We start from the raw sequence: 13592 nt of genomic DNA on the forward strand, positions 1-13592 counted from the left end.
TCAGCCTCTGTTTACTCTAACGTGAGAGCCAAGGCTGCTTCTCCAGATATTGTCTCAGCATCTCTAAACAAAATATTTGGAGCAGGTTTATTTTTAAATAACTGTACTGTATGCTGATATTTTTACAGTAGTCAAGCTCAGCAGTCAAGGTGAGAAGGGTTCTAAACCTCTCCATCATGGTCAAGAGGGGCATTAGCTAGCATCATTTTTCTAAGATCCACAGCACTGCTCAGCACCCCTGGAGCTGCCAGGTAGAAGCTGGGGTTGCCAGCACCCCAGCAGGTCTCCCCAAGTGGAGTGGAGTGAGAGGTGGCATCCCTCACACATTCCAAGTTGGGTGTTTTTCTGCATAGCAGTGCCTGTGGTTCTCATCCTTACAGCCAGGAAGAGGTGAGAGACAAACTGCTAATCTTTCTAATGAGGTTAGAGAGATGCATTTGGGATGTGCTGGAGAAATGTGGCAGCTATTGTTCTGACAGGATCAAAACCGCTAATGGTATAATGAGGCTGATTGCTTTTTAAGTGAGACTTGCTATTTGAAAGCTGCCACATTTGACAGCTCTGGAAGGCACAGGCACCTGCTTGAGCATGAAAGAGAAAATGCAATCAGGCCTCAAGAGCACAGGGACAACAGCAATGAGGGTTTATTAGCTGTCTGGGAAAGAGAAACTTCATTCTCAGTTGAGCATAGTTGCTTGGGCCAGGCTGAGTGCAGAGAACAACTTTGACAACAGTGATGGCATGTTTTGGGTACGTGGTTATTTGATTTATTTAAGGTTCTGCTGAGCCCTGTTGGCTCATGTCCCAAAACCCACCAAGCTATCAGTGATTCTGGCTCATGGTGGAGATGTGGTACCCATCTCCTAAAGGAGGTCCAAACCTAACTAAGTCCTTCCTATCTCTATATCACCAGCCTGAGATCATCTTTACATTCAGTGATGCAGAGGCAGGATATTCCCAGCCCCTGAGGGTGCAAAGAATTTAGTGGAAGAAGTAAGTTCTTCAGGAAAAACCCCCACCTTTCCTACAGCTGTAAATTGTTCTGTGCTGGAAAGCATTTCTGACATTTTTAAATGGAAACAAACTAGAGAAATGGCATGGGTTTTCCATAATCAAACAGGGATTGTTGGAAAAGCCATCTCTGCAGTCTTGAGGTGTCCTGAGTCCCTGGTAGTCTCCTGTCAACTATTTCTTAAAATAGCTCTCTGAAGAACTTAGCTGATTTGTATTCTTATTAGCACATTTAGCATGTCTATTCTTTTAGCATTATACTATCTGCAAATATTTTTTTACATTTTTTATGTCTATCCAGAATGCATTTATCAAGAGGTTATTATTCAACACAATGAGACTTTACAACTTTATGCAAAAAGTTTTAGTCAGATCCCAGAGATAATGACATTTAAAAAGTGTTCCTTCATCCTATTTTATACTGAATTCAGCTCTTTGCTGACCTTTGTGAAATACCTCTCCTTCTCTGGAGACTTTCAAAACCCACCTGGATGCATTTCTATGTGGACTGCCCTGAGTGATCCTGCTTTGGCAGGAGGGTTGGACCTTGATCTCTTGAGGTCCCTTCCAACCTTTAAAGTACTCTGATACCTTGGCTGACTCAGGCCAGGCTCTTAACCAGTTATCTTCATTAGTCAATCCCTATCCAATCTATTTCCTGTGCCAACTGAAGGCTTGTGTTCTGCACTCTACCAGAGACCAACATGATTCATGGAACAAGAATCTTCAGAGCAAGGGAGCAAACAGCTGGGATTAGCTGCTGAAGTTAAAGCAGCTTGAATATGTTCCCATAATTAATATTCTATCTAGCTATCATTGATAGAGCCTGGCAATAAAAAGAATTAAAGAAGGAAGATGTAATAAGCATTTACAGTCCCAGGGAAACAAACTGATGGGGTCATATTCAGTAAATAGTTTCAGCAGGAGAAAAAGAAAAGGAAAGAAGATGCTGAAGTGTTTTGACATTTTAATTCAAAATCATATTTCAGTTTATTATTTGCCTGCACTTTTAAAAGGAATTAAACATCCTCCTTTAAAAAGATATGCTTCTACTGTAAGCACACAAATAAATGAACTGGAAGGGATTTTGGTCTTGTTTGGTCTTGTTTTGCCAGAAAAAAAAAAAAGTTAAAAAAATAACATTTCTATTGTACATCAACTTAAAGCAGTAGTGCCTGTGTGTCAGTGCAGTCACATATCCACTAAGAATTAACAGCATACCTGCTTTTGAAGACAAAGTCATCCCTTGTGGATCTGCAGTGACTTTCCTGGTACTGTAGAAGAATGCCTTGGCCCATGTCTGAATGAAGCTGCAAGTCATTAGAGCAATCAGCAGCCAGAGCTGGCTTGTAAGAGTGAGAGAACAGATGAGCATCAGCTGAGGAAAATATCTTTCAGGAACGATGGAACAAAGGAAAAAAGAAAGGAGAGAAACAAACTTATTGAGAGATGCTTTCTTTGTTTTCTGTGACTTGTCAAAAATAAAGTAAGTATTCTTTTTCCCCCAGCAGCATGTTTCTCTCACTTGAGAACTGTTTACTTGGAGAACTGTCTGCTAATTTTAAATCTGAGGAGGCATGTAGAAGTCTTACAAAATGTACTGAAGGCTGGATTATGTGGGCTGGAGACAGCTGTTTTTAAAACCTCTAACTAAAATTCACTAAAGAATGATGAGTGCTTAATTCCAGCGCATGAGGTCTGAACAGCATTATTATATTTAAAAGCAATTAAGGTATTCAGAGTAACTGGTCAAGAGTGGACAAAAATAAACACTTGCCATGAGACAGAGACAAATTTGTATTTACATTAGACTACAAAGGACTTTAAAATCAACATTGCTGTCATAACCTTATAAATCATTGAGCAATCCAAATGTTTTCCTGAGATCTGGAACTTGCGATGAGATTTCTGTGGATTTTTCCTATGTTTTCCTACAGGATTGTGTCATCTCTAAGGAGAAATGGTTCACTGCTATTTGCTCCTCTTTATTTATAAACAAATAACTGAACAGCAAGACTAGGACAGACTTAAAGTTTGGCCAGGGTATTTCAAGAATTTAGGAATATTTCCTCTTTGGTGCTGCTGCTGCTGCTTGAGACATCAAGTCCACTGGCCAGGTGGGTTATACACACAGATAAATGATGATCCTTCCCTAAGCCTGGATTAAAGAACACTGAAAGCAAAGGAAGGCCCCTGTTGTAAGGCTGGTTGTAGAGGCTGAATTTCACATTCTTTGCCACATCACTGTGCTTTCCTGGGCCTGCTGCAAAGAGACAAGACAGATACCAAACATGTCTGGTCAGCTGTTTCTCCACCAGAACTCCAAGAGTGGATTTAGCAAATCATCTGCTCCAGCCACTTCACTCAGATAATCACACTGTATCTATATGGGCTCTGCAGGCTGTCAGCTTGCAATGAAGAGAAATAGTCACTGGAGAGGTAGATGGAGACGGTCGTCTGACATCCAGCACAGCCAGACACAATGATGACTTCACCATCCCCATGCCTGGGTTCATTTGGTTTGAAATCCAGCTTCCTGCAGCCCACTTGGGTTGGAGCCCTGTGCTTGAATAAACGTTAGATAAAAATATTAGGTGCATCTCTACAGAGTTAAATGATATCTGCTCTTTGAGAGAGTTGTCTTGGAGCAGTTCCCATTGTATTTTCTGAGTTCATGCACTCTTTATATATTTATTGGTTTCCCATACATTTAGAAGAGAAATTCTCTCTGAAAACTGTCTTCTCTTCACAGAATCACAGAATGTTAGGGCTTGGAAGGGACAACAAAAGATCACCCAGTCCAACACCCCCTGCCAGAGCAGGAATGCATCCAGGTGGGTTTTGAATATCTCCAGAGAGGGAGACTCCACAACCCCATGGGCAGCCTGTTCCAGTGTTCTGTCACCCTCACAGTGAAATTTTTTTTCCTCGTGTTTCCATGGAAATTCCTGTGCCTCAACTTCCACCCACTGCCCCTTGTACTGTCATTGGGCATCACTGAGAAGAGCCTGGCTCCATCCTCTTGCCACTCACCTTTTAAGTATTTATAAACATTATTAAGGTGACTCCTTAGTCTCCTCCAAATTAAAGAGCCCAAGCTCCCTCAGTCTCTCCTCACAAGGGAGCTGTTCCACTCCCTTAAACATTTTTGTGGCTCTGCACTGGACTCTTTCAAGCAGGTCTCTTTGTCTCTAGGACAAAGCAGGTCACAGACAGTCATATGCAGGTGCAGTGAGAGACCTAGCTTTAGTAAACTCACCTTTGGTAACACTCTGGATTGCAGGTCAATCAGATGTAGCACAAGGAGGAAACACAAGCAGCTTAAACCTTATTGCTAGGAAATCATCCAAGTACCTTGCTCATCTCAGAAACAGGAAGAAATAAGAAACCCACAGAGAAACAACAGGAGCTATCAATCCTACAAGTATGAGATATTTTGCTGTTTTTGCAGCATTTAGTATTAAATTGATTCAGATTGTTCTGCAGCATTGATGCATATCAAAAGATAGAATGTTTGTAATTTCCAGCTCTGTTTTGCCCCAGGAGCTGTGTTGAGAAGGGAGAGGATATTCTTCTTATCCTGTTACAATGATTTCCTATTGATGGCCAAACATGGAAGTTCACTTTAGTGGCTGGAAGCATGAGTCATTCAGCCCTGAGATTACACAGTTACTAGAAAGCTTTTAATTTTCTGGAGTCTGTGACCACGCAAATTGTGAGACCAGGGGCAATTTTGCACTGACCTCTTGAACGTTAAATATGCAGCTGGGTTAAAAATCAAGCATTTAATAACAGAAATACTTTTAATTTGCATTATGTGGATTCACACTCCACAATAGGAAAAGAGAAAGCAACAACACATTTCAAATTTTAAAATTATCTTTTGCCTCTTTCAAAATGAAAAATGTCACAGATTAAATAGCAACACCTAGAAATGCTTATGTTAACAGTCCTCTCAACTTTCTGACTCATCCCCAAGATTCCCCAGTTTTCCAAAATGTCAAAAGCATCTTTCCAGGGAGACGGTACCATTGAGAGCTTTACCCTTAGTGTTCCAATGCCACAGGCCCTATCCTGCTGTTCTGAAAACCATGCTCTGAGTTTATTCCTGCACCACCAAGATTCAGGATAATCTGTGATGCCTTTCTTGGGTGCTTCCATCATGGACATGGCCAAATAATGCAAACCAGAAATCATCCTATGCTTAACAACATCTCTACCATCTACAGACAATCATTTACTGTGGGTTAGTGACTGCTATAAAATACAGAATTAAAACACTGCTTTCTACCTACTCCTGAAACAGGATAAAGTAGGCAGATGCATCATTGCCTGGAATAACTAAGAGTCATCTTAAGCTGTTATCTCTGTCCCTCTCTTTTATAGTGCATTTATGAATTATGTTGTTTGCGTTTGTAATTATGGGACTGAACAGATGGTGGAAAGCTTATTTCAGAATGATGTGTTCATTAAAATAACCTACTCTGCTCTGCCAAGTGATTGTTAACTGTAATCCCAATTTGATATTGAAGAGAGTTATTTATTCTTTCCCTGTAAGTCCATCTGAAGGAAATGGAGCTTTGAGAAACGGACACTACATTGAGTGTGAAGTTACAGTAACAGTGCTGTGTATATTCTGGATGGGAAGCCACCCACGTTTTGCAGCTGTGAAAGAAAAATGCAGGGAAAGGTAAACTGTGGACCAACACAGCTTTCAAATGAAAGAAAAGTTTCAGTTCTTTATTCAGTCTGGAATCCCAGCTCCACTTAAATTGTGGCTCCAGTCAGCTTCTACCTATTTACAAAGGCTTTCCATGGTCTACTGTCTTAGGTATCTGAGTTCAATAATGGTAGATTCCATTATTAAAAATGAGATTCTCTGGTCAAGAAAAACATAAATCTTCATAGTTGATCACATCTTACATAGTAAATCTTGTCTTCCTCCAGTCCCAGCAAGTCTTTACTGGGTGCTTCTGTAAATAACAGAAGGTTTTGTGGTGTAACTGGGAGCAATCATCACCTTTTAGCTTTCTTTCTTGGACATCTTACTGTACCAGCTTTACTTTACCAGCTTCATAATCTTGCAAGGCAGGTGATGTACCTGGAGACAATTCTTTGTACTTTGGCTCCTTTGCAGTATTTTGTTTCTGAGATCTCCCTCACCAATATTTTCATATCAAGACTTCAGGATCTGGTCTGAACATGGATGAACGCAGAGACAGTGTGTCAAGCTTTCTGTGTTGAGCTTGAAGGAATCTCTATTTCTCCAGCTGTAGGCATGATCTAGGTTCTGACTCTTGGCCTTCACATCTCCTTGTGTGTATGTCCTAACCAGGCTACCTCAAGATGCCACTTGTGGCAGATCTTTACTCAGTGGGTGCTCTCGAGGCTGTGCTGCCAGTGAATGCACAGAAACATAGTTCATAGCTGGCCTGTGACCAAAAGATTTCCTCTTCTGCACAAAAGCAATCCTGGCCTGACCGTGGGGTCACTGGAGTTTTGCAGGCAAAACTCAGAGGAAATAAGGGAGAATGAAATGCAGAAATGCAAACTCTTGTCTGTCTGAGCCCACTGGGAGCAGAACCAGAAGTGGGAGGAATGGAAGAGTGGAAAAGTTGATTGTGTTCACTAAGAATAACCAGAAATATTAATGTTTTCTGGGTTGCCTCTGCAACAATTGTCACAGCCTTCAAAGATGCAAATTTGCCATATAAAAGCAGTTACTGTTAAGTTTTCTGGGGTCCTGAAGGGAGTTTCTTGTTGCACATGAAGAAATGTATTTTGAGATGTTTCACTTGGACACTGGCAATCAACAACTGAGAAAAGAAGAACATGAGAGACAGGCAGATAGGTGCTCACTCATACAAAATTGGCAGTACCACAGTGGTTAGATCTGTCACCTTGATAAAAGGCAGAAAAAGGCCTTGAACATGATTAAGAGTCTGCTCTTTTTTCCTTTGCTTTTTTCCTCCCTGTTTTCTGTCTCATGAGAAGTTGCAGTCTTGATCCAGATCAGAAACTGGGTAAATATTTGAAACTGTAAAAACTTTTGAAGAATTGGAAAAAGCATTTTCTATACTACTCTGATTTTAGCTTGAAACTCATTATTTTTGACCTAGCAAGTAAGTCTTTATAATTGCATGTTTCTCAGCTGCTCTGACCCTTGTTGAACATCCACTCCAACTTATTGAATCTCCAAGTTGAAAACTAAATTAGCCTATGCTACTCTCAGGAAATGATGAATAGATTTAGACTTTTCAGAGTTTGGGGGTTGTTGAAATTTAATGTTTGGTTTAAAGTGAAATCTTTCATTTGGAATGCAACCATTTGGGAAAAAAAAAATTTAAAAAATTACACTTCCCCCCTAAAACAAATGACAAATTGCAATGCCTTTAAATGAAAAGTTTTACTTACAATTTTTGTAGAATTATTGCTTCTCTACCTGGTGACAGTGTGTCCTTCATTTTCTGGGCAGAGGTAGAGTGGATTTAAGTGGCAAAACTCTTGTATCCCACACACAACAAAAGCAAACCCTTTCCAACCCAGTCCAGGGACAGCTGCAAAACCTCACCTGAGCCTCCAGTGAATGCCAGCACAACAGGAACCACCTTCTGCCAGTTCAAAAATGGAAGCAATTAATAATGTAAGCAGGTGTATTGGAACAGGATTACTAAACAGAGAACAAAGACAGCTGTGCACCTACAGTGGGTTTAGAATGGCTGTGGCTTCTCCTATTAAACTGCCTTCAGCCCAGCTGAGAGCTTCATGGTGCTTGGATAGTCATTTTTGTTTCTCTGCTATTATTATGATCCTTTAATTAATTCTTTCTCCTGACAGAATTAAAGGGACAGAGACTGTCAAGGGAGCACTAAACCCAGTGTTTGTTCAGAGGCTTTGGAAAGTGCAGGAGATGATGCAGATGCTACACAAGTCCTGTAGCCCACTAGTGATTCAGTGTAGCTGGGAAAGACTGTCTTTGCCCTCTCTTTGTCAGGTTGTTATTAATGAGCAGCAGGTATCGATGTGATCCAAATCCTTGCAGAGTTTCTGTACCTGCAAGGGACCTCTTGCTCTTCACAGCAGCCAGCAGGATTAACTGACTGCAGGCTGATGAACTCCAGTTTCCACATAGCTGAGGGAAGAAGGATGGATATGAGTGTTCAGAGCAAGGACTACGAATAAAAAACAGGGGAGTAATTAATATGTAAAACAGCTGCAGAACTGCAACTGTGCTTCCTAGGCACTTCTGCTGGTACAGAGGATCTGTGGGTATGTGTAACCAGTGTAGGCAGCTCTACACAGATACCACAAACATGAAGCATTGGTAGGAAGAGAAATTTTTGTGAGAGAAAACAGATACCTTCCAATTCCTGCCTATTCCTTGCTGTCCAAAGGACCCCAGACACCATCTCCAGACAGAGAAACTGCACTGATGGCTGTGAGCTCTGATGGAGGGGTGGCACACACACCATCAGGGTATTGCTTCCACTCCTCCTGGGTCATGGTCTTCCAATGAAATGGATGCAGTTAGCTTTTGTGTTCTGAGTCAGAAGCTCTGCTCCAAAAGTACACTGCTTTCCGCTTTTCAGCAAGACAAGCATGATCCTGGGGGACAGAGCTGAGTGCAAGGGGCTTCCATGTCAAGAGAGGACGAAGCAGGGATGTCAGGCTCTGTGAAAAGAGTGACTGGTTTTCATTATGGTTGAGAAGGCCAAAGACCAGCATTTTGTGTGTGTGTTTTGCTTCTTTGATAGCTTGTACAAGTTGGTGTTTTCTCCCTGGCTCTTGCCATGTTCCCAGAATAATACTGGAGCTCCTTGTTCTGGTCGTGGTCTTACAGAGGGTAAAACCACATAGCTCCCCTCTGCTGTGCTGAAAGCTAATCCAACTAGTTAATTAAAGAGTCTGTTGGACTGTCAGAAACGGCAGGAGATGCAGAAGCAATTATCTCCAAATTGGTCATCATCACAATTAAAGTACCATTTGGCAAGTCTGTGAATTGCCTGCAGCAGGGTCCCTTTACAGGTGGTAAAGGCTTTTCATTATTGGGCTTTATTGCTGGGTGGTGGTGTTTGTGATCTGAGTAAAGCTGTCAGGTGAAATGACAGCAACATTCACCCCCAGTTCTGGGAGGAGTTGGATGCAGAGGGCAGAGGCAGCCGGTGATGCCACTTGCAATTGAGCTTGGTAGCTTAATGTGCCAGAGTATACAAATCCCATGGAAGGAACTCATTACAGGCAGGAAAGATGAACAACTAATTTGCTGCAGATAATTTATTTAATGCATTTAAACCTTTTAATCTTTTTTCCTGCTCACATATTATGGCTTCCTCAGATGTATTCATTACTTGAGCCTACCTGATAAATTTCTCTTGAACGTTCATCCCACACAGACAGGGTCTGAGTGCTGTTTTCTTCTGTTGGTCTGTAAGGTAAATCCCACAGTGGTTGGCTTCTCAGCTGGGTGAGAGCTGAGGCACATTAGGTGTTCCTGTAGGTAAGGCAAAAATGAGTTTCAGGTGCAGCTGTGCCTTCTCTTTGAAACTTGCTTCCCATGGATACTGATGCCCAAAAAATTAATTGTATTTTTAGAACAGCAGATCAGTTAAGATGTGATGGTGTGGGAAAAAAGCAGGGCTGCTATAATTCTGTCTTTTGTCCAATACTGGATTGGTGCCCTCTAACAGGCACATAGCTGTGAACTTTCATCTACAGCATGTGCATACAGTCCTGGCAGCACAAAAGCCCAGTGGAGAAGGACTCCTTTAACAGCTTCCTGGAGCTGTTGGTAAGATTTTTATGTCTGATGTGCCAGTACCAGAGCCATCACCCCTGCATTGCAGCTTTTGCACTCTGCATGCCAATGCTCTTTCCTCTTCTCCTACGGTCCTCTTTCCCCACAGGGTAAACAGCTGGAAGTGTTGAGCTAACTGCCAGAGGCTTCAGACAGACACTTTGTGCCACAAGAGATCCTGGGACACCTTAATGACTTCTCTTTAGCTTAATGCATCTTTGTAACAAACAGCATCACCTGCTAAATTGATGATCTTGCACAACTGTTTTCTGACTACTGCAGAAGAAGAAGAAAGGTTTGGCTCTTTGGATATCCTGCACGAAGTCATCTTTCAGTGCCTGTCTGTTGTGCTTCTGAGCAAGTCCTGAGCTGCTCTGAACTATGTCTGCCTTGTTCACAGAGCAAGGGGGGGGGTCTCCTGGCCCTCATCCTCTGTATCACCATTTGTAGCAGAGACTTTGCCATGTTAGAGGTCTCTTTGTTGGATCATCTCACACAATGTGCCATGTCTGACCTGGGATATAAAAGTACATTCTGATTTGTATGCCTCGTGGTCATCTAATTGGAGTGACTCTGTTTGGTGTTAGATCCAAAATGTCTTGTTTCTCACATCAAGTCTGTATCTTGGTAGACCTAGTGCAGATTTTTAAATGTATGATCGTGATTTATGGTGACAGAGAACTAAGGGAGCATGTTTGATGGATATACCTGCACATACAGTGGTCTGCATTAAGGCAACCAAGCCTGACCATGTTGAAAAGCAGAATCCAGTACATTAGAGGGTAAATTCCTCCAGGAATATTCCCCAGGGCAAATTCTGACAAGCAGTAAAGTTTATACCCTGGCTTTCATTTTGAGTCCATGGCTGATCTGCTGGAACTAATGGGTACATCATTTGCAGGATATTTAGATCCTCTACTCCAGACATTTCAGTGGCATTGTGAGCACCTTAATGAGGAGCCTAAGTCCCAGGCAGTGAAGAAATACATCCAGATTAATAATGTCGAGTAACTCATGTCATAGTATAAGGTTTTGAATATGTAGACAAAGAGAAGTTCCTGGCTTTTTTTCCAAAGATTATTCAAACAAATCCTGAGGCTGACAATACTTCCCCTGCACCCCCGGTGCTAACATCAGGAGAAATGATATATTAATCTATTTTCCTAGGCTTTCTTCTTTTCTTAATCTTTATTGGGATGTGGATATTTCAGATATGTCTTGGATGCTTGCTATGAAGAAAAATAATATACAGAATCATACAATCGTTTCAGTTGGAAAAGAGTCCAACTGTCAACCTAACACCACCATGGCCATTAAACCATGCCCTCAAGTGCCATGTCCATATGTTTCTTGAACATCTCCAGGGATGGTGACCCCACCACTTCCATGGGCAGCTGGTTCCAATGCCTGACTACTCTTTCAGTAAAGATTTTTTTTCCTGATATCCAACCTAAACCTCCCCTGGCACAGTTCAGGCCATTTACTCTCATTCTATCACCTGGTACTATGGAGAAGAGACCAACTCCCACCTCACTGCAACCTCTTTTCAGGTAGTTGTAGAGAGCAATAAGGTCTCCCCTTAGCCTCATCTTCTCTGGGCTAAACAACCCCAGTTCCCTCAGCTGCTCTTCACCAGACCTATTCTCCAGGCCCTTCACCAGTTTCGTTGCCCTTCTCTGGACACACTCCAGCACCTCAATGCCCTTGTTACAGCGAGGGGCCCAAAACTGAACACAGTATTTGAGGTGCAGTCTCACCAGTGCTGGGCATGGTTACTTCCCTCCTCCTGCTGGCCACACTATTCCTGATCCAGGCCAGGATGCTGTTGGCCTTCTTGGCCACCTGAGTACACTGCTATCTCATGTTCAGCAGGCTGTCAACCAACATCCCCAAGTTTTTTTATGCTGGACAGCTTTCCAGCCACTCTTCCCCATGAGGTTGTTGTGACCCAAGTGCAGCACCTGACACGGCCTTGTTAAACCTCATACAACTGAGCTCAGCCCAGCCAACCTGTCCAGATCCCTCTGCAGAGCCTTCCTACGTTGGAGCAAATCAACACTCCCACCCAATTTAGTATCATCTGCAGACTTACTGAGGGTGCACTCAATCTGCTCATGCACATCCATCTATATATCTAACGACTTGGAAAGTCTTAGCAGAGACCTGACTTCCCCAGCATGCATTTGGACTAGGGAAAATTTTGTTTTTACAGTTATTTTTGCCTACTTGAAGGATGGTTTGGTTCAGCTTTAGTTTAAATCAAACAGACTGCCAAGGGAAGATATCTGGATTGCTCTGTACCCTTTAGGGGGGTTGCAAACAAGAGTGACTAGATTTGAAATTCTAGAAAGATGTGCTTAATCAGGTTTACTCCAGTTAGCCAACATTTTTGCTATCATCTTGGATGTGCTTATTCCTGCTAAGCATTGTATACCACTTAGGGAAAAGAGCTGCATGCCGTTAGCAAAACTGAATCAACAGTTCTGCTCAGAAAGCCATGATGAGATGGGCAGCAGGAAATGAGCTTGTAGCTGAGGCACCGTGTAAGACAACGTGGAATTCCTCATAACTGAATTCTGCTGTTCCATAGCTAGCCCAAAGCCTGCAAAATTGGTACGTAAATGATGTGATACTTCCAAAGGACATAAACCTTGAGCAGCACTGGTTTGATAAGATACACTAGAACTGGCACTAAACCAAACTTTGCAATAGACAGAGACTATTTTGTAAATGGTAATGCCCTGAAATGTTCATCTTGGTTTCATCTCAAACAGCATTCGCTTCCCAAGCTGCTGTGAAGGGATTCTTTAAATGCTCACACTGAAGACATTAACTGAAGTGCCTTCAGCTTAGTCCATCCACAGATGACTGTTTCTCAGTTCTTTGGTGTGGTTTCCTCTCATTACCAGATGCACTTCAGATACATAAAAAAGAACAGTTTCCTGGTTTTCAGGGACTGCTTTGACTGCATCAAACTGAAAATTTGGTCTCCTGTCACGGAGCAAAGTAGGGCTTCACGTTTGCTTAAGGTGGATCTGGATATTTTGGAAGAGGTATTGTCTTAAGATGTACTTTGGGGTTTTCAAGAACACATTTTACATAAGCCTGTCCTTTTAACTTGCACTAACAAATCTTTATGTTTCTCCACTCCAAGGTACACCGTTTTACGTAATGGGCATCACCAGGAACATGAGAAGCTTCCCATCCACAATGACCCTGAATCCCAAGAGTCCTGTTTCTAGTCACAGTCCTGTAAGAGGAATGGCTCAGCTGAAGGAATAGATTCCTCTTGGGAAACCCAAAGGACAGGAGGACTTTATGAAAACTCCTTCATCTGCACTGTCATGGTACACCTCCTGCATTGACTTCATATGAATGTCCAGCTGTACGTGTGTAGATGGATGGGGGCGTGGGAAGGTACATGAGCAGAACAGCTGAGGGGACTTTCCTGTAGCTGTTAAAGACAGCTGGATTGTGACTGCATCAGAACCTTACTCCAGGAGTGGGCCAACTTCTCTCCATGTAAGGAAGCACACAGACACAAAGTACCCAGTGCAGGAACTTCTGTTATTCCTGCCCAGATGCCATCTGTCTACAAGCCACCTCTCTGTCCTGGGGTATCATCGTCTTAAAAATTACAAGTTCTGGCTAAAGCCCTACCATGGCATGAGACTAAATGCCTGCCTTGTCTGCACAAGACCCTGCTCATAGGTGACTGGATGCTGTGTTTTCTTTAGCCACAGAAGAGGAGCTGCTTGCCCTTTGATTAGTTACTGTGAAAGGTCAG

General features: G+C 42.4%; 1 protein-coding gene across 1 annotated transcript in view; it reads left to right on the top strand.

Moving 5' to 3' along the window:
- Window positions 1-13047, top strand: part of HTR4 (5-hydroxytryptamine receptor 4) — a 70642-nt gene extending 57595 nt beyond the window's left edge. The window contains exon 6 of the mRNA XM_054389247.1: window positions 12960-13047. Coding sequence (XP_054245222.1) covers window positions 12960-13047 — 88 coding nt within the window. The remainder of the gene's footprint in view (window positions 1-12959) is intronic.
- Window positions 13048-13592: the final 545 nt, after the last annotated feature.

This window comes from Indicator indicator, chromosome 18 (genome assembly GCF_027791375.1).
Source record: "Indicator indicator isolate 239-I01 chromosome 18, UM_Iind_1.1, whole genome shotgun sequence".
NCBI classification, from domain to species: domain Eukaryota; kingdom Metazoa; phylum Chordata; class Aves; order Piciformes; family Indicatoridae; genus Indicator; species Indicator indicator.